This window comes from Polyodon spathula, chromosome 14 (assembly GCF_017654505.1).
Source record: "Polyodon spathula isolate WHYD16114869_AA chromosome 14, ASM1765450v1, whole genome shotgun sequence".
NCBI lineage: Eukaryota > Metazoa > Chordata > Actinopteri > Acipenseriformes > Polyodontidae > Polyodon > Polyodon spathula.
In genome coordinates, this window is record NC_054547.1 from 5,140,193 (window position 1) to 5,160,367 (window position 20,175).

A 20,175-nucleotide genomic window follows, 5' to 3' on the forward strand; every position below is an offset into this window, starting at 1 on the left:
AAAAAAAAAAAAAAAAAAGAGGGGAGTGAGTAGTACTGTTTTAATTGTTATGATGATTTGAAGTGCATCAAAATGAGCTACACATTCCTGGGGAAAATTAGAAGAAACCACAGAATTAGCTTAGAATATACTTTAAAACTCCCAAGCCTGATGCTGACCTCAGATAAAATGACAACATTGAAAATGTTGCAGGTTTAGGAATGGACTGTGGGAGACCGAATGAAGAGAAAGCAGTTAAAGTGAGCAATTGCTGTATTCCAAAAAGGATGAAATGAGTTTCAGTGCCTAAATCCTCTAATCTACTGCATTAAAACCAGCAGCAACATGTACAATTAAGAAGAGATCTAAGCAGATTCATCTTATTAGTATTATTATTTGAATTTTCTTTAAGGCTTGGTTGGGATGCTCAGACCAATTTGTGCGCACTAAGTTCTTAGCAAGAACTCGAGATTTATACACATAAAAAATGTCCACTCTCTAATCAGTCATCTTTTTTTGTTGCTGTTGAGAAGCCACTACAGTTCATTAAATTTGATTAAATCGAGAATGTAATTTTTGCGTGCATGCAATGAATCTGTTTCTTTTTTTATTGAAGTCAAAGATGCTGTGAACGTGACAAAGTTAAAAACTGGTGATGACTGTAAAAAAACCAAGCTTCCAGTGAATCAGAACAGGAAACCAAAATAAAAGGCTATATCACCCAAAGGTCATGACTTCTCGATCTTAAATGTAGTAGAGTATGGTTTTACGCTCAGCTCTGTGGCCGATTTTAACTTTCAAGACCTTTACAAAATATGTGATTGAAATAGAAACAAATAGCTGCAGTGATAACCATTAGCGTATCTCAAGTTGGAACTACGAACAGCTAGACTGAACCACAGAGGATGAGAAATAAACACAGAGCCTGCAGACAAGCTCAACTGTGTGTAGATCAACCAGCATCTTAAAGGGTTTCAATCTAGTTCTTTTTTAGCTGTTGCTACGACTGTATCTTTGCGTGACTAATCTAATTACCACATACAAACCATGTGACAGCATCTACTAAAAAAAAAAAGAATCATTTAAAAACACACTTAAGTAAAAGAGGCACAGAGGCATCTTCACAACTGTACAGCATGACCAGATGTGTGTGAATTAAAAGCATGTGGTGGTGATAAATATTTCAATATTGGTACATGCACACAGCCACAGACTGCAACAACAGGTGCACGCCTAACAATCACAGTCATCACAGTAACTGTTTTTCAATTTATTTTTTTTTAATTTAGTAAATCGCCAATTATTTTTTATTATTTTCTCCCAATTTGGCATATTCAATTATTTTTTAGGCTCAGCTCACCGCTACCACCCCTGCGCTGACTCGGGAGCAACGAAGATGAGCACACGCTGTCCTTTGAAGTGTGTGCCATCAGCTGACAGCTTTTTTTCCCCCACACTGAAGATTCACAGTGCAGCCACCTCAGAGCTACAGCGGAGGACAATACAGCTCTGGGCAGCTTACAGGCAGGCCCACAGGCACCCGGCCAGACCACAGGCGCACAATTTACCGAGCGGTAAATTGTGCGCCGCCCCCTGGGAGCTCCCATCTACAGTCGGCAATAGAATAACCTTGACTCGAACCGGCGACCACCAGGCTATGAGGCTCATCCTGCACTCCACTTGGAGTGCCTCTACCAGATGCGCCGCTTGGGAGCCCCCCTGTATTTTTTTTTTTTTTTTTTTTTTTTTTTTTTTTTTACTGCAAATGTATACAGATTGCAACAAAGGATACATATCTCATGAGTGAACAGCCTTGGGCTACATCTCTTCTATGCAAAGAAAAGACCAGGCTAAGTATGTTGAACATTTTTAAAATCTGAAATAAAAAACTGAAAATAACTACGCTGTTAACACTCTGCTCAAAGGAAATAGTACACATTAACTTCCTGAGACAGTCTAATCAAGTGGTACACTGCAAACATGCCACAGTCGGTAAGTGTTTACACTGAATTCTTAGCTGTGAAGTTCTATCTTTGCTCAAACTTGATCCTGCTAAAATTCAAGTACGGTGTTTGTAAACCACATGACCTCTGCACATACTATCTTATCACATCACAGGTTCCTTAGGCCGACCACAACCACTTAAATCAGACTCAGGCAGCAAGGTGACTCGGGATCTCTGACACGTACTGACAATCTGACAGTGCTTTCAGCAGCCCAGCAAACCCATGCAAAGCTCTGCTTGCAGGGGATTCAAATCTGACCGTCTCTCCTTTGCCCAAATGCACGCGCAAGATAGGGGATTTTGAAAAACACAATGCATGATTTACTGCAGTGCAATTAAACCACAAGCCACTTATTTTTTTGTGCAAATCTGGCCGTCTCTCTCTCTCTCTCTCTTTATAATTCACTGAAAAAAAGTGTTTTAATTCATATGTGGGTTGCACCAGACGTAATGTAGATATACGGCAAACTTTATTGCTTGCTTTTTTATTTATTTATTAGTTTTATTTAAATGATTTTTATATATAGAAAATATAAAAAACATGGCTGCTTTTTATTATAGTTCATTTAATTAACGTTCTTGCCTGAAAAGGTTCATAACCCCATTAATTTTTACTGTTTTACTAAAAAAATAAAAAATACAATAAATAACACATCAGTTTTATAATAATATTGTTGGCATTTTTTGGATCCCAGATGTAACAAAAGCCTGCTCTGACATGTTTGTAAGCTGGCACCTGTGGCATCTTTGAGAAGATGTCATTGTAATAATTGTGGTGCCAGTGAAGTTGCTTAAGGGGTGAGATGTAGCAATATCTTATACCACACTCCTGTAATCTAGGTAGGACATTATAGGGTTACACCATCCTGCAGGATGTAAATGCAGATAACTGGGTTGTAAGCAATAAACTGCACGCTGCAGTTCTGTAGCTAAATAGCACATAATCAAACAAACATTAACGTTGAGGTTTTGAATAAAGTTTTAGCATACTGATCGCAGAGCCCTGAATAGGGACAGCATGCTCCTCAGTTGAAGGAACGCTCAGGGATCCGCTTCAGGAGGCCACCTATTTCCACAGTTGTTTTGTAAGATGCTGCAGTCTGACTTTCCATCCTGCTTCTGCAACCCTCAGCCCTGGTTTCTCAATTTGCCATTACTAAGGAAACGTTCGCTATAAATGTTAAAGTACTGGGCTTAATGAACGCCACAAAACGGACTGTCAAGGACTGTTGATTGAATTTGATTGTTTTGGTTTGTACCATTCAGGTTGAAAGTTTACTCTTTAAAAGACTTTCTTGTGCAGTACTGTTTACCCCAAAAGGTTAGTTTAATAGGAGCAATACATATCATTATGTCAGTTTGTTAGGATCATAGCCACATTTTGTTATAGTAATAATGACTAAGACACTCTTTGTCGCCATTTTCAGGACAGTTTTTAGGATAAACTGAAAAATAAGAATTTCCTTTAGCACACGGACACACCGTAGAGTAAAATGAGGTTGTTTTTACCATAAGGTTAGCAGATCCAACATTTGAATTGAAAAATACTATACAGCAGTTTTACATGATTGGATGTACTTTTAAAGTCTACTAAAATCAGTTCAATGTATATTGCAGTACGTTTCTGCTTCAGCCCCAATCCGTGTGTAGGAAGGGTGTTGGGCGGTTGTGGTCAGTGTTACATGTAGAGAGCATCCCTATCTTCAGGAAGAAGAACATGAAAGTTTAGTTTCCACGAACAGTTGGAGAAGTAAACTTAGATTGTCCCTCTGATAACAAAGGAGTATATCAATATAGCTAAAGCCGCTGCAGGGCTTTACACAACAGATGAACTGGTGAGCAACCAAATGTAATTGGGAATCCTGCAAGGCACAAGGTGTAGCTGAAAGGCTTCTGTGTAGATTTAATAAGCTTTCACTCTAGTGCCGAGTTTGATCCACATTTATCTAAGTTTGATAATATAAAACGGTGGTCCTTCAAAACTAGAAAAGAAAACAACTACACGCAAGTTCACTTAAAAAAGCAACTGCACACTAACAGTTATTTTAAAGTTCTGAAACATTAAAGTCTGTTCCCTTTAAACATACATACATCTGGACCAAAGGGTTCTTGGTTTTGAGTGTACAAGTTAAAAACTAAAATTGCAGAAGGTATAGAGTACTGGGATTTATAGGACAAATACCACAAAACAAGGATTTAAAAAGTCTCTCAAGCAAATGGAGTATTAAAACTAAAATGTAACCAAACTTGCTTTAACAATAACAGAAAAAAATCTATAATTTTAGGTGTGAAGGGATATGTTTAAAGAATAAAGCTCACAGGGTGTGTTGGCACATTAACACACCCTTTAGTCAGGAAGGATACTACTAACGGGCGTAGTTAACACTTTCTGAAGTAAGCAGGTGGCGTCAAAATAAAAAACCTGAAAAAAGAAAAATCTGACTTCTGAGTAACAAAAAACAACAGCAGATTCACAAATTTTCTTTGAAATATGCTCTATATAATAGGTGACAACAAACACAATGCAAACATCTCAACTTGTGAAAGTCACAGCCCCAGAATATACCTTAATATTGCAAGTTGTACAAAATGTAAATGCCAGTTTGGACATTATATGTACAACCTTAAAAATCACACGGCAAAGACACCTTACATGACTTCGACAGAAGAAAAAAAAAAAAAAAGTTATTTTCATTAAGCAAGCATGCTTTTCGTGGATCTTTTTTTATATATATTTTTTAAAACTGATTTAAAAAGTTGACACATCAACTTCCAGAAGGGACATTTACAAAGACACTTTGTTGAAACATTTGGCATTCGTGTAGATTAAAAGGAGCTTCAAGCTCTACACAAACTGCTTTAACCCTCAACCAATTATGTGACGGAATCTGTCCTCCAGTATTTCAGAAAGTCAACCATACATAAAGCGGATGTAGATCATTCCATTTATATTTTCATGATGTCGAAAGCTCGAATTTTTTATTAATCTCTGGAACGGCAGATGTTTTGTAGGCTTAAGTGCACAGAACTTTCAAGAAGTGGTGTTGGGAATGCAAAGTAGCCCATGTGATGTGGACTGTAAACGATGCAGACAACTAAAGCGAGCCAGTGTAGCGCTACATATCACAACAATGTGGTTGTTGAGTAAAGCAGCACAGGATAACAGACAAACAGCAATATGGAGGAAAGGAAACAAGATAAAGGCCAGTATCTTTCAGACCAAAGGCGTCTCAGACTCTGCTGAATTTTGCAATGGGCACATATCTACAACAGAGAGGTCATCAGACTTGTTGGGTTATTTTGTAGTCGTTGAGACAAAATTTTGTTCATTTCCAAGCTACTGGAAAAATGAGATATAAGCAAGCAGTGTTTGTGGTGTATTATCACTCACCTCCTCCTTCTGCTCGTCTATCTTATCCTTCAGTTCCCTGATATACTGTTTATAGCCAGAGTTATCAAGCTGCCCTTGAAATTTCCCTTCTTCTTTCTGTGAGAGTGGAGGTTAAAGTCTTGTTTAGTGCTAAAGACATTTCAGACTGACTAAACAGGTGCTTTTTATTTACTATACACTTGACCAGGCATGCTTTCCTACAAATGTTGTATAAGTTTTATTCTAACATCCCTTTATTGCATAAACCTGTTTTAAAAGACAAAGTATAGATATATAAAATAACCTGTATTCATTTTTACATGGTTAAATAAAAAACAAGTGTCATTCACTCACAAGGCAAAATACACTTAAATGCACAAAATACTGACTTAAAATCAGTCAAAAAAGAAACTACAACAATGCAACTTGTTGATGTGTTCTGCAAGATAATTTTGAACCACACTTATAAATTCACCAAGAGTAATTACAACGACACAATATTGATAAGCCCATTTTCTCACCTATCTAAAATGTATCTGAGGTGGTTCTGTTGTTAATGTTACAATTTGTTATCATACACTTGGGTGTGCCAAAACCAACACTATCTACTCATCTCAGCCAAAAGAGAATCAAAAGGTATTGATATCTGGCACCAATAAACTACATAAATATAACAAAGAATAATACCAACAAAACACTTCTGCTCACAATGAAGAGTATTAACATAATTAAAACTAAAAATCCTATTATCTTTGAACTGGTAGACATGTGGGCATGGATTACAGCAAACAAGTCTGTTGATAAAACAACAGCTCAGTAGAAACCCCCACCCCCTCCATCAGCCTGGAAAAGCTTAAAAGTTTGCTGGGTTGTGTTCTTTTGTTTTTAGCACACAAACAAACAAAAGTTTGTGAGGTCAAAGGTGAGCGATGGAAAGACTCCCAGGGCCTTTAACATAAAACAGGGTGCTGCTGCTTTAACTGACAGCTATGGCTAAGCTGTCCTCATGTGTTTTTTCCTGATATGCTTCAAGAATACAGCATCTGCATGGATCTTAACCAATACATTCTTCCAAGAATATGCTTTTTTTTTTTTTTTTTGTGGTTTTCCCTCATGCGTCTGATAACAAAAAGGCAGTTAACAGGCTTCCTACGTTCAGTTGTATGAATAAGCAGGTGCCAAAATGTGGAGAAAAGATGTCAAAAGTCTGTAAGTAATGACTTCCTAGTTTGTCTGAGTATGTTGTTGTAGAATGGTCGCCACAATACTATTTGCTACAACTGTGAATTCTCTTTTATTGTGTCGACACAATGAGAATTTAAACAATGCAAAACAAGTCACTGGAATGGTTTTAGGGTTTCAACAATATTTCCAGAGGAATACAATATAATGTGTAAAACGAGAGAAAAGAAAATCTATTGAGAACATCACTTGAATGGCTCCTTGTAGGAATTAAATTGTTTCATTCTAGTTCCATTTCATTCCAATTGTTTTATTACTCTCAGAAGATCTTCAAAATAGGGCCTTATTGGTTCTATCCAACTGATCTAAAACAACAAACCTAAATACAGTACAGTTGTTCAAAACCATTCAAATAGGAACATTCCCAGATGTTTGATTTTCATAACCTTGGTACACAAACAACCCTTAAAAGATCTGAATAATGTTGGGCAGTAAGAACATTTACAATATCCAAAAATATATACCCTACAGTCTATGTTTGGCTAACGTGTCTTATCTGGTAACTGGTTTGATTGTTTACAATGCATTACCAGCCATCTATCTGTAGCACTTAACATACAGTAGATTATACATTTTAAAGTGTACATGGGGTTATTTGTAATTATTTCTTGATTGTTTCTTAATTGGAAAGGTTACACTTACAATTTTACAGGTTATACAAAACATGCATATCCCAGACCTGAGGGTTCAATTATATTATACACACACACACACACACACACACACACACATTGGGGTAACATCAGTTATTGTTAAATCCAACTGTGTAAATAATGTGGCTGTACAGTGACCTCTGCAAACCAGGCTTCTCAGTTGTCGCTGTCTGTTAAGTCAACTACCCCTTTGGCCCAGTATGTTTTCAGTAAATCTACACTTGTCTCTCAATTGTAGCTTTTTTCTGTTGTTGACTATAAATTGCTGTGAAAAACAATATGGGGCAGCCCCTTTACTGCAGCAGTCTAATAGATATGGGGTGCGCACATGGCTTGTTTCGTGGGCGGCTAGGCTAGACAGAAGCGCGTTACTGCAATCTCAGCACATTTTCCAGTGGGCATTAATCCACAGCACGAAACCATCTACTGGCTCCTAAGATAGCAGCGCGAGTGCTGGCGATTGTCAGATCGTTATAATGCACCTACAAATTGAAAATATTTAATATATTGTAGTGAGCGCTGCTATTCTGTACACAAACACCCAACTTCCCAACACTAAAAAATGACTTTACATTAGTTTAGTATCTCTAAACAAGGTGTTTCAGTGATTGAGTGGGTACCACTTTTTAACTCCAGCTCTCCGGTTTCATTAACCTTTTATTAAAAGTTCTGAAATAAATACTGTAATTAAAGGCAATTGTTAATAAATGAAGACTTAGTCTACACAAACTGCACTCTGCTTTAAATGTTGCTTCAAGGTATAAACCCATAATACACTTAAGGAAATAATACAAGTTTTAACAGAGAAAAGAAGAAGTTTAAATTCTGGTTTTCTGTATTTAAGGATAATGTTCAACCTTAAAACCACATCATAATTTTGTTTAAACCATATTTCCTGTTTTTAAAAACCTTTTAAAGAAAACTTTGTAATAAGACCAAACCACTTTGTTATATAACCTTTGAAATATGTATAATCCTTCAGACTGGATTATGAGCAAACAAAACAACTTATTTACATTTTGCTACCCAAGTTTTTAGATTTAAAATAAAAAATCTTAGATGTACGGTAGAAAGGATGTGGTTTCACATTTTGTAGTGAATACATGCTGACTTGTGGTCTAAACACAGTTCATGAACCTGAGCACAGGTTTTCTTGAAATGTATAAATAAATGAACAGCAGGGTTCCAATAATAAAATGGGCCTGCTGCAAATGCTATATTCAAAGTCATAAAGCAAATGTACTTTTATATATATAAATTTAAAACTTAACAAAAATTAATTAAAACACTGAGAACAAAATGATACTTACAAAGTCAATGTCATACATAATGAAAGGGTTGCAAAAACCCCCGTCTATCAGAAACCAGACCAATTACACCCTCTGTTACCGTGCTGGAAAGGACCTAACTTGTACAGTGTTCTCAAACCCTTAGGATTGCTACAATTAGCCCTATTGGCTACTGTAGGGCCACATCAATAGAAGTTGTTTGCGCTACTGAATAGGACTGAATATAGCACTATGCAACACACTGCATGTCACTTTGTCCATCCTCATTGCAGTAGTTTTACACTATAAGCCTCAACGTCAATCAATATTTGTATACTACTAACCAGGACAATACAAAATATTTGCAGTGCATATACAGTACAGATAACCCATTTCGATCTATTCTCCTAGACACTTTACTTCTGAAAACCAACTGTCAGCTCCTGTGGTCCTTGATCTCCAAAGTATAGTCTCAATGTAGTTTTACGGTAAAGCTGAGGTAGAGGTTTCCTGCTGGACACGAAGCCCTTCTGTACATAGTGGGAAACATGTGGTTTGAAGTGTCCTATAAGCATGCAATGGTGACTCATTTTAACCTTTGTAACGTGTCATGAAAAGCCTGTCTACTCCATTGCTCTTAAATGGCTGTCATTTTCCAGTAACTTCAATAAAAGCAAAAACAGCAAGCATTTATTTATTTATTTTAAAAATGTTCCCATTTTGATTTTAAAAAGGAAATTGATAACTAGCGGAAAACAGACTTTCCTTCAGTAACTAGTACAGCAGATGCTTTTTTTGTAGCCAGTGCAGTGCTGTGCCTATTTACAGTGCCTATAGGAAGTATCCCCCCCCCCCCCCCACCGGACGTTTTAACAGTTTGTTGTGTTACAACCTGAAATCTTGATGGATTTAAATCTGATTTTTATTCCTTTGATTTACACAACCTACTCAACACTTCCAATATGTGAAAAATGGGGGGGGGGGGGGGGGGGGGGGGGTGAAAAAATAAATCAACTAAAAATAAAAACCTGAAAAAAAAGTTAGATACTTATTCACCCCCTTTGCTGTGACACTCCTAAATAAGCTCAGGGGCAACCAATTGCCTTCAGAATTCACACAATAAGTTAAATGGAGTCCATCTGTGTGCAATAAAAGTGGTTGACATGATTTCAGATTAAATACACCTGTCTCTGTAAGGTCCCACAGTTGGGTAGTGCATTCAAAGCAAAGATAAAGTTGTGGAAAGGCACAGATCAGGGGAGGGGTATAAAAAGATTTCAAAGGCAATGAATATCCCTTGGAGCACAGTCAAGTCAATCATTAAGAAGTGGAAGCTATACAGCACCACCCAAAATCTGCTTAGAGCAGGCCGTCCTCCTAAACTGAGCAGCCGGGTAAGAAGGGCATTGGTCAGAGAAGCCACCAAGTGACCAATGACAACTCTGAAAGACCTACATCGTTCCATGGTTGAGATGGGAGAAACTGTCCATGTGTCAGCAATAGCTGAGGTACTCCACAAAGACTCACAGCTGTAATTGCTGCCAAAGGTGGTTCTACCAAGTATTGACTGAGGGGGGTGAATACTTATCTAACCAAGGCATTTTTTTTTTCATTAACTGTTGTTTCACAATAAAAATTCTCTTGCCTCTCCAAAATGTTTAGTAGGTTGTGTAAATCAAAAGGAAAAAAAATCCCATTTGAATACATCAAGATTTCAGGTTGTAAGACAACAAACTGTGAAAATGTCCAAGGGGGGTGAATACTTACTATAGGCACTGTATCCAAGGCTAATCAGCCTAACACTAGTCTCTCATTTGCAGCAGGGTTAGATGGGGAGTCACCCTTTGATAAGACAAGGTTCTAACCCAACCCATCTACAGTGCAACCAGGCACACTAACCACAAACCAACTCACACCCCACACTGCCTAACAACACCCATTAAAAAAAAAATGTAGTAAAGGGAATCAAACTTTAATATCTTAAAATTGGGAAAGTTTTTTTAATGAAATCCCTCTATCCTGAGCGCTTTACATAACCATGGTCCAAAAAAGGATAAAAATATAATATACTGCCTGAGTCTCTGGCTGAACTTATCTCCCATTGCTACAGTAAGCAGCAGAAAACCAACCCACAAAACCCTTAACCTGCATTTCTTGTACCTTACATACTCTTGACTTTGGCACAGCCATGCAAGGAAGGAAATCCATTTTAGATGCAAACATGACCCTCAATTATCAGTCTGGGCAAAGTGAGTTTAGTTTCCATTTACTTTGAAATGGTGCATGAGTGTGACCCTTCAACAGACTTAAACTTAGAATTTCAGTACAGTAGTTGAAATACTAATATCAGCAACAGGTGGGTGGAGATGTACAAAGAATATTTAGAAAAACTTGACAAATAGCGTCTCACACGTCTGAGCACTAGATAGTTGCTTATACCGTCTGAGAATGGTTAAGGTTAGAAATGGGTGGTGGTGTACAGAATCAAAATGAGCTGGCGTCTAAATCACGCTGCTGAGAATGGAAAACATTTATTGGGTGTGTGCCCGTTCTGCTTCCTCTGAGCTTTTCTCTTTCCCTTCAATCTAATACCAGACTAAACCTATTTAAAAGCCAGTTTAAATGAGTTTTCTCCCCTTACCTTTTCTTGCAATCACTCCAAGCAGTCTTGAATTCTTATGCTCCAAAACAGAGTTGAATTTGTTTTTGTTTCCCTAAAGCTTTCTGCTAAATTCACCTCAAGTGCTCAGATTATTTAGATTACCCCATTCCAGGAAATCATGTTGTGCCTGTCTATCAAATGTCTGTTGGCTCCATCTGCTCTACAGTAAAGAATCAGCTGATTAGAACTGCAGAAAAACAGCATTGCCATTTAAACAGACGCAGAGCATTTTAAACTTATCTATACGAATGGCAGCTAATAATTATGTATCATTATTTGAAGCAATATAATTTCCATTTGTCTAGATGAGCCACAGCTCAATGCAGAACTGTCTGTAATACCACTTACCTCTTTACTAACGGAATTGTTAAACTCCTAATTAACAATAAGACTACAGAGTCGCTCAACAGTCTTTTTATTCTTTCTTACATAATTTGGAAAACCTGCAATCCGCCCTTAGTCATGTTTGCAATAAACAAGAATGGCAATTTGAGAATTTGCTGAAATAAAAATACATTTCAATGTTGCCTGACTTTTGACCCACCCTGTATAACAAAGTTGTACTTTACATGCAAGACTTACAAAATACAGCACACGAAGCAGTGTTAGATAAAAAAAAAAAAAAGTTGATGAAGAATGAATGTCTATTGTATTAGTTTTCAGTTTGCATGTGTTATGATTGAAGGGAAACAATTATTTCCTATTAATAACCAAGAATACCTGGCTTAATACATTTATATAGATGTCTATTAATGGATCCTAAATGCTAAAGTATGACTGTGTGTCAAGAATAAACCATCAGAAGAGACATCTAAAACTAGCACTTGATGCAACATGTGCAATAAACTGGCAAGCCTCGTTTATTTTCTCATTTTCCTGTTTTTACCACACACTAAATAGATAAGGCAACCCTCTAATATACGAGAGTCAAGTGACTAGATGCTGGTTAATCATAAAATCTGTTACACTTCACTCTCCTCCTCCAAAAAGGTAATAGTACCATTTTTATTTTTAAATTCTCCTATCAGTTCCCCTGCTTTTATCATGACAAAGTTCCTGACACTTACCCTACATCCTCCCATCGCCATCCTCCTTCTGTTACACATTTTGCATAATTTGAACAAAAATGTCATCTCGCAGTATATATTTAAAGGTTTGTTCCTGGTAAATAATCTTTGTTATCAGCTATTTTTTAACCGCAAACCTGAAGATTTCAAATTCTGCATTAATTTTATACACAACTCTGGGTTGTGGCTCTGATGGTTATGCACTAGCCAATGGGACTGACCTTTGCACGCTCCAATCCACCACCCTCCTACTAAGAGAGCAGGACATGATTCAAACTCTAGAACAGAAAACATGGTACAGGGAGGCTTGAATAATGACTAACCATCTTTGCACTGCCAATGTTCTGGGTGTGCCCCTTGTGTAATTCTCAACTTGTGTTATCTGAGAAGTCAAACTCGGTTTCAGGGCTACCCATTATACTCTCGGTCCTCCCAGTGCCTATCAACCTCTATTAGCACTCCTGGGGAGACAAAGTCAAAACGCCTCTGTCCCATGGAGGAAACGATGCAACGAGATAACCATTCTGTTAGTGATGCGTCTTCAGCTGAAAGATATCAGTGCTTTATAAGAAAGACACATCTTCCTGCGAAGTAAACCAAAATTAAACATACTAAAAATTAAAATTAGGTCAGGTGCAAACTGCATATTTTTTATGACATGGTATCAGTTATCATTGCTTTCAACAAGGTTTGAAGCCACCTGACAAGCTTTTATCTTCCAGGGCCTCTACAAAGAAGAGTTCACTAGAGAGCTTTTGACAGCTCTTTTCTATACAGCAAATATAAAACTATTTTAAAATGTACTGTATAAAACTGTGGTCACGTGCATTGCATATATGCAGTCACCCAAGGCATTACTTTGACGTCCAAAGCACGCAGTCAACAGGTACAGGTGATATTGATATTGATATTGATATTGATATATATATATATATATATATATATATACACACATATACATACATACATACATTCATACACACACACATACAGAGTACCTGAATCTCTAGCTCAGCAATGTGCTGCTGCAGCTCAGCCACCACTGCCATGCTGTCTGCTTCTCTAAGCCTCACAGCCATTACTTCTTCTTTGTTCTAAAAGGAGAAACAAACAAAGTCATGTGGTTTAGCACTTACAAAACCGAGACAGAATCATAGAAGCTGGAAAAGCACTTTATGACGAGGTGAGGAGAGCTGCCTAGCCTCAGGCCTCACGAGTTCCTCAGATTGAAAATCATTAGTTGATAACTGAGCAAGCTTGCATGCGATGATGCAGACATATAGCGGTTATCTATACTTGCTGGAGGGCATTACAAAGGAGCAGAGTTACTAGAAAATGTTGCATTTCATGAGCAAGTTATTGAATGTGACAGCGAAAGGCGTTTCACCAAAGTCAGGACTTAACGGAAGAGTAGCAGTTAACAAAATGGTACCAGTATCTAGCTTGGTTTTCCTGTCTTTTCTAAGCATGTTTCTTAGCCAGGACTCCATGTAGCCCTCGCTCAGGTTGTACTGGTTCACTAATGCTTTTACCTCACAGTTTCCAGTGACTTGTTTTGCTATCCGTCGCAATTCCTCTCGCACATTAAAAAATATACACCATCAGTCCGAAATGGGGGGGGGGGGGCAAATTCACAGCTACCGAAAGATAGTAAAATAGTAATTTTTTTTTTCTTTTTAACGATTGCTGCATTTTCGAGTTGCTTTTTTAACCAAATGGCGCAGAGTCAAAGTAGTATTTGTTGATGCTTCTGATAAGCTTCCTAAAATATGACACGTATTTCTGGTTGAGAAATAAGGGGGGGGGGGGGGGGGGGGGGCTCTTAAACAAATTCTTTCTAAAAAGAAATCTAGTGAACATTTATTTTTTTACATTTTTTTTTTTAATAGAACTGAGTTTACTACGTCCTGTTCCAAGACCCACCTGTTTAGGACCTGCTGTCTACATTTGTGTCTTATTTCTGTTTCTTTGCCACTGTCACTGTCCATAGTGAATCTGGTGCGTTTTGTAAAATACAAATCTAGAAGTATATGCTTAGCCATTTGTTATTTATACAATAACAAGGTTTACATCTTGATTAGTAGCATATGAAAATGCAGTTTAGAAGGTAATAATAATAATAATAATAAAGGAATGACTAGTTAAACAGACATTTGAACTAATTTATGTTGTAAAAAGTGTAAGGAGTGGGAAATGATTTTGCTTTTTCTAAAGCCTGCTCACAGCCGTAAATTCAAATCAACATTTTCAAGAAGCTCTACAGTTCTAAACTTGAATCAGTGTTCATTTTCACTTTATGGAGACTCTGTTTTAGGAGGTTGCTGTTCCAAATCACATTTCAGTCAGCTTGCTTGTACTAACTTTCACAATAGCTAGTTCTGCACTAAAGACACTTTTTTGGTGCAGTTATAGAAATAAATAAATCTCGCTTTTTTTTTATTATTATTTTTTTTGCATCTAGGAGACAAAATTCAGATTCAGCATACATGTACATGCTTAGCAATGCACTGGGTAGTGTCAGGACGAGCATGGAGTGTATACATTTACACTTCCAAAAAAGGACAAGTCACGATTACCAAACGTTTATCATGTATAACCACATCGACCAAAACACTCAGCACTGTGAAAAGGGGAAGAAACTGGTTCGTTATAGACTGACCAACTCCAGACTTTTCTAATAGTTTAAATTTATTTTAAAATACATTTGGCTTTATTAATAAAGCACATAAATGCATCAACCTCATTTTTTCTCAATTGTCAGGTTGCAACCTTTAAATAAAAATACAACCAGTATTTTTTCACTGTTCTGGTTACAGTACACTGCTTGCAGTCTAAAGAGGTGGCTTCTGGGCTGCTATGCACTTATACATAACCTGCAGTAACACATATATCCACCGCTATCACTATTAAATCAGTACATTTATGTGAACTATGAGCCCACTGCACTGGAGAAAGGGCTTTCATGTTTTGGGAAGCCCTACCCCCACCCCATGTAAAATAAATAACTTAGTTTCTCTCTGGTGCTGAACGGTTTACCTTGCAGTCAATCTCGGCTTGCTTGCGCTTGATTTCATTGTGCTGGGTAAGCAGGCCCTTGTTCTGAGCTGTGAGGTACTGCACCGTCTCCTGCAAGCTTCTCGTCTCCTTCTCAGCTCTCTGCAGGTGGTTGTTGTTGATCTGATTCTGCAGAAGCAGCAAAATGACAAAATTGACAAAGGAAAAGAGATAAGACAGGCATTTTAGTATGCCTCCCTCAGGCCTGGTCAGAGCAGCACATGTAAACTATCGAAATACGACTTGAACTAGTAATACTAACATATTCAAAAAACAACTGCCAATGATATTAAATATTAATTAAATCAAGGTGTCCCAAAAGGTTTGCTCTGACTGCTGAAATCAGGTTCGTCAAACTCATATTATGAATACAATGAACCTACCCTATGCAGGCAAATGCTGTATAATAAAAAGATTACTTTTATTCATGGGCAGGCCAGACCCCCCTCCACCCAATTATACTGTAGCACAAGTACAGTCCTGTTTCAACATGAACGACCTAACGTCTGTGAGATCAGTGATGTAGTGCTATACTTAGAAGTGAGGGGGTCGCTATTATTTACCCTCACCGTCCCCCCTTTTCCTCCCCCCTCCCTCAACCCTACCATGCCGCCTGTGGTCCCTGTTTCACCAGACACTCACCATAACCACAGTTTATCATTCTACAGTAGTTACCGTATTGGAAGTGTACTAATTCACTACAAATTCAGGCAATCAGGTATTGAGGTGTTACTGTAAAGAAATAATATATGCAAGGCACTAGAGTTACAGCTATTTATATTAAGATAAATAAATAAATATACACATAAATACATATTTTCATAACTAGTTTCATACACTAATACACATGATTAAAATGCAGTCATTATTATAAATAACCCTATAAGTAACACTCCCAGCCCCGCCCCCCTCTTGTATATTGAATGGTTTGGTCCAGAATGAGCTCATCTCATTGTCCTGTTGCAGAAGCTTAAGAGGGAATGAGACAGAGGTTTTGAAACAGAAGTGCATCCGTTTGCAAAAAGAGATTTGTGTATGGCCACGGCCAGGTGCCCTTTATTTGTTTGTTGCAATTCAGTTTTATCTTTTAAATAAATGTTTAGTTTATTTTATCTATTTGATTTCTGATATGGATCTAAAAATAAGCAAATGTTCCCATTATTACATCTGATTGTAAAAGTAACGGCGACACCTCAGCACAGCGTCGATACAGGTTCACTTCACCTCGCTTACTCATTACTCTACACCAGGCACGCTATATTCAAATGTTTTCATTATTTATCGCTCAAGTGTTTAACGGTTATTGTATTCTTTGCTTATCTGTATGGGTTATACACATGTACATCTAAATCGGCATATATTAATAACAGCAAAACAGTTAAATATTTTACACATTAAGTACGGAAGCAATGAGCTCCCTGCCCAAGAAGTGAGGGGTCGCCACTCCCTGCCGACACCGCAGCACTACACCCCAGTGTGAGATACAATATCTAAACAGCTGCATTACTGATCATATGTAAGTTAAATCCTGTATTGAAACTAATTTAATGAGCAGTAGATCAACACTGCTCTCTAGTGGACATTCTTCTAAAACGTATACCAAAAATATAATGGACTCTGGCCCGTTTTACCTTTTTCAGCTACATGCTTTTTGTATTTTTAAAATTTAAAAATAATTTAATACTAAAATTATAATCATATTTCTTAAGTTCTTTATGAGGTGATTTTTTTTGTTTATCTTCTGACTAAAATATTTCTGCTAACAGTGAATGATGTCATGTGGCACAGCACTGCTTTAAATATTTATTGTGCATATAAAGATCTCCATTTAAAAAAAAAATAAAACACAGATTCCAGACACTGAATTACATCACACGGCCCTGCAGGTTTGACAGACTGCAATAGCTGCGCACATGTTTTGCACACAGACTCCTTACCTGCATTTCCAGCTCCAGCATCCTTTGTTTGGTCTCCTTCAGCTCAGCCAGTGACTCAGCCTCTCGAAGCCGAACCGTCATCAGCTCATCCTGCAGGTCATCGACTGTGTTCTTTCTAGGGGAGTCCTTCCACCTTCCTGTAGTCCTGGCTAGATGCCGCTACAAAAATGATTGATCCTCATTAGCAAGCAGAACTAAATAAATAAATAAATACATTTTAAAAAGTCTGCTACTTTTATTGCTTCTTTAAAATCCTATAGGGTATATCCCATATATTGCTACTTATATTAAGTCAAAGATCACCTGCCATTGTGACGGCTATATATTATTCTTAATATATACAGCATTCTTCCCAGCAGATAGATTGAAATATATTTTAAAGGGCATTCCTTTCGGCACAGACTGGAGAACTCAAGTCAGCAGCTTTCCCTCCAGATATAATTGCAGCATGTCTAGACACCTTACCTGCCAGTGTTCTTCCAAGTCTCTCACTTGCTGTCGCAGTTCTTTCAATCCCATCAGTGCCTCTGCTTCCCTCAGTTTCACACCTATCAGCTCATCCTGGAGCCTGGCAACGTTACTGTCATCGGGCAGGGAATTGTTCTTCTGTACACAGAAACATTATTTAATAGCCCATCGTCAGGATGAACGCAGTGCACTCCTACTGAAACCCCATCACTGAGAAATGCTATGGGACTAATCTCCTGCAGAAACATTTATGAGACCGCTCCCACTATTCAGCTTTGGATTCCATAACATTTTAACACAGGGAAAAAAGTCATTGTTGTAGTATCATCCAACTTTGTTTAAGTGAGACAACTGAATTGTGTACAATTTCAAATCAAATTAAGGTATCCAAAATAAATTCAAAATTTAAATGTCTACGGTGCCAGTTTAAGTAACTAGATGTAGCGCTACATAATATCACTCAAAATAAAAACACATTTTTTAGTGGTTCACACTGCTATAGTATACACACTGTGCTTTCAGTGTTATGAATATACAAATACTCACACATTTAAAAAGAGAATGAACTTTTTAAAAAGCTGAAGTTTTGTTTAAACCTTTTCTACGTCGATGATCTTGTCTTGCATCTCCTTAAGCGCACACTGAGATTCGGCTTCCTTCAGCCGGGCCTGCACCAGCTCCTGTTCCAGCTGCAGCACGAAGTCTTCTGTGTAGCGTGGATGGCATTTATGCTAACAGAAAGATGAATTCATGAACATGACAATGTATATAGTGAACAAAAATCATACATGACTTGCTGGTTTGCATTCATATTAAACACACTATCAACATGAAATAACTAATATTATTTCATCTTGTCAGCAAAACATTTTAAAAACGCTTTACTTATTTATTTTAATGACTGAGCTGCATTTCCTTCTTCAAACATTCTGAGGCTAGTGTTCAAGCTAAAAACCCTCAAAATGTATCCACCGATACCTAGACAGGCATTCAGTTAAAACTATACTTGTGTAATTACACATATCCTGCACTAAGTATCCATGTATTGACTGGCAACGTTTTTCAAGACAAGAACCAAACTTGGGAGCCGTAAACTAGGGCAGTATATTTTCCCTGACAGTAGTTCAACTGCAAGGCTGAAATATCAGCTGAAGGTTTATATAAAAAAAAAACACATATATTAGGCTATCTGTCACTAAAGACACTCCCAGTTACTGTACAGTAACATCATGATTCACTTCCAAAAAACCAGATGGAGTCTGTATAAATGGGACTTAAAATCTCATTGATGTAACCCTAGTAACACTAATGCATTCATATTAGGTCTATCCTCAGATGTTTCAAATTCCTGCATGACAATGCATGTGCTACAACAAACTTGAGTAAAAACATCTTAAACCTTAGTTTTGCAAAAATCATACTTTAAAGCTAAATTACAAAAATGTATTTAGTTTACTTGTAGCGCATGTAATCAAACAGAACCAAAAGCAGCCTATCGGCTCATCCCTGCTTCTGGATTCATATGAATCATTTAGAAGCTTCACTGCAGAAGCCATAAAAAACACAACGTATAATAATAAATGCTTAAACAGTCCAGAATTGCAAAGTACCTTTTAAAACTGCTGTGTTTACGGCTGTTACACAGCTGACAAACAATTAAACATATATAGCCTGCGTATTATATTAATAATTCAAGCTTATTTAAAATCATATGCGTAATACAAGCATGCAAACTTGTTATATTATGTTTCTACCACAATGTCCTTAACAGGGGTCTCCTTAAAATACAAAAAAAAAATTGAAACCTTTATAAAAAGCACTTTCTACATCAAGAAACATGTTTTATATATCAGTGATTTCAACAAGAGGAGTGTGTGTGTGTGTGTGTGTGTGTGTGTGTGTGTGCGCGCTACAATTCAATAGTGTTTCTGTACAGTTCATTCTAATATGTATACAGAAAAACAGGGCCCATAATAAAAAAAACAGGGCTCTGTTATCACTCCGATAGTCAGTACAGTATAAACCAAGACATGGCCATGGAAATGTACTCTAGCCATAGAATGCACCTGTCTTTTAATTATTTTATACTGTCACAAACATCTTACATTTACAAATATCCATTTTAAGACTAAAAAACCCCAACAACTCTGAGCTTCTCTACCATATCCCTCCCAACAGCATTGTGTGAACACAGCATTAATCTATGCAAATGGACGATTAGTAAAGAGTTACAGAATACTGTACTCCCAGTTATTTACTTGTTTACAATAATAAGTACAAAATGTTTAACTAAATCTGTGTCCACTTTTTTTTGATCTGGTCAACATGACTGAAGTTGGCTGTTCCTCAAATGGGAAACAAATTGACAAATGACAGCAAACTATAAAAAGGTGACATATGCACACAAACTTTACATTATTATAAATGCCAAACCTGAAAGCTTAAGTTGCTTTGATAGATTTTATACATA

General features: G+C 37.2%; 1 protein-coding gene across 8 annotated transcripts in view; it reads right to left on the reverse strand.

Annotated features, from left to right (window-relative positions):
* The window catches only part of LOC121326880 (ecotropic viral integration site 5 protein homolog), a 52,196-nt gene that overhangs the window by 2,354 nt on the left and 29,667 nt on the right, over window positions 1-20,175 (reverse strand). For 7 of the 8 annotated variants that reach the window (XM_041270496.1, XM_041270494.1, XM_041270497.1 and 4 more), the window contains 6 exons: window positions 18,302-18,436; window positions 17,703-17,843; window positions 17,238-17,396; window positions 15,283-15,429; window positions 13,245-13,340; window positions 5,376-5,471 (listed from right to left, as the gene is read on the reverse strand). In XM_041270496.1, coding sequence (XP_041126430.1) covers window positions 5,376-5,471; window positions 13,245-13,340; window positions 15,283-15,429; window positions 17,238-17,396; window positions 17,703-17,843; window positions 18,302-18,436 — 774 coding nt within the window. The remainder of the gene's footprint in view (window positions 1-5,375; window positions 5,472-13,244; window positions 13,341-15,282; window positions 15,430-17,237; window positions 17,397-17,702; window positions 17,844-18,301; window positions 18,437-20,175) is intronic. The other variant, XM_041270495.1, reaches the window with a different exon arrangement.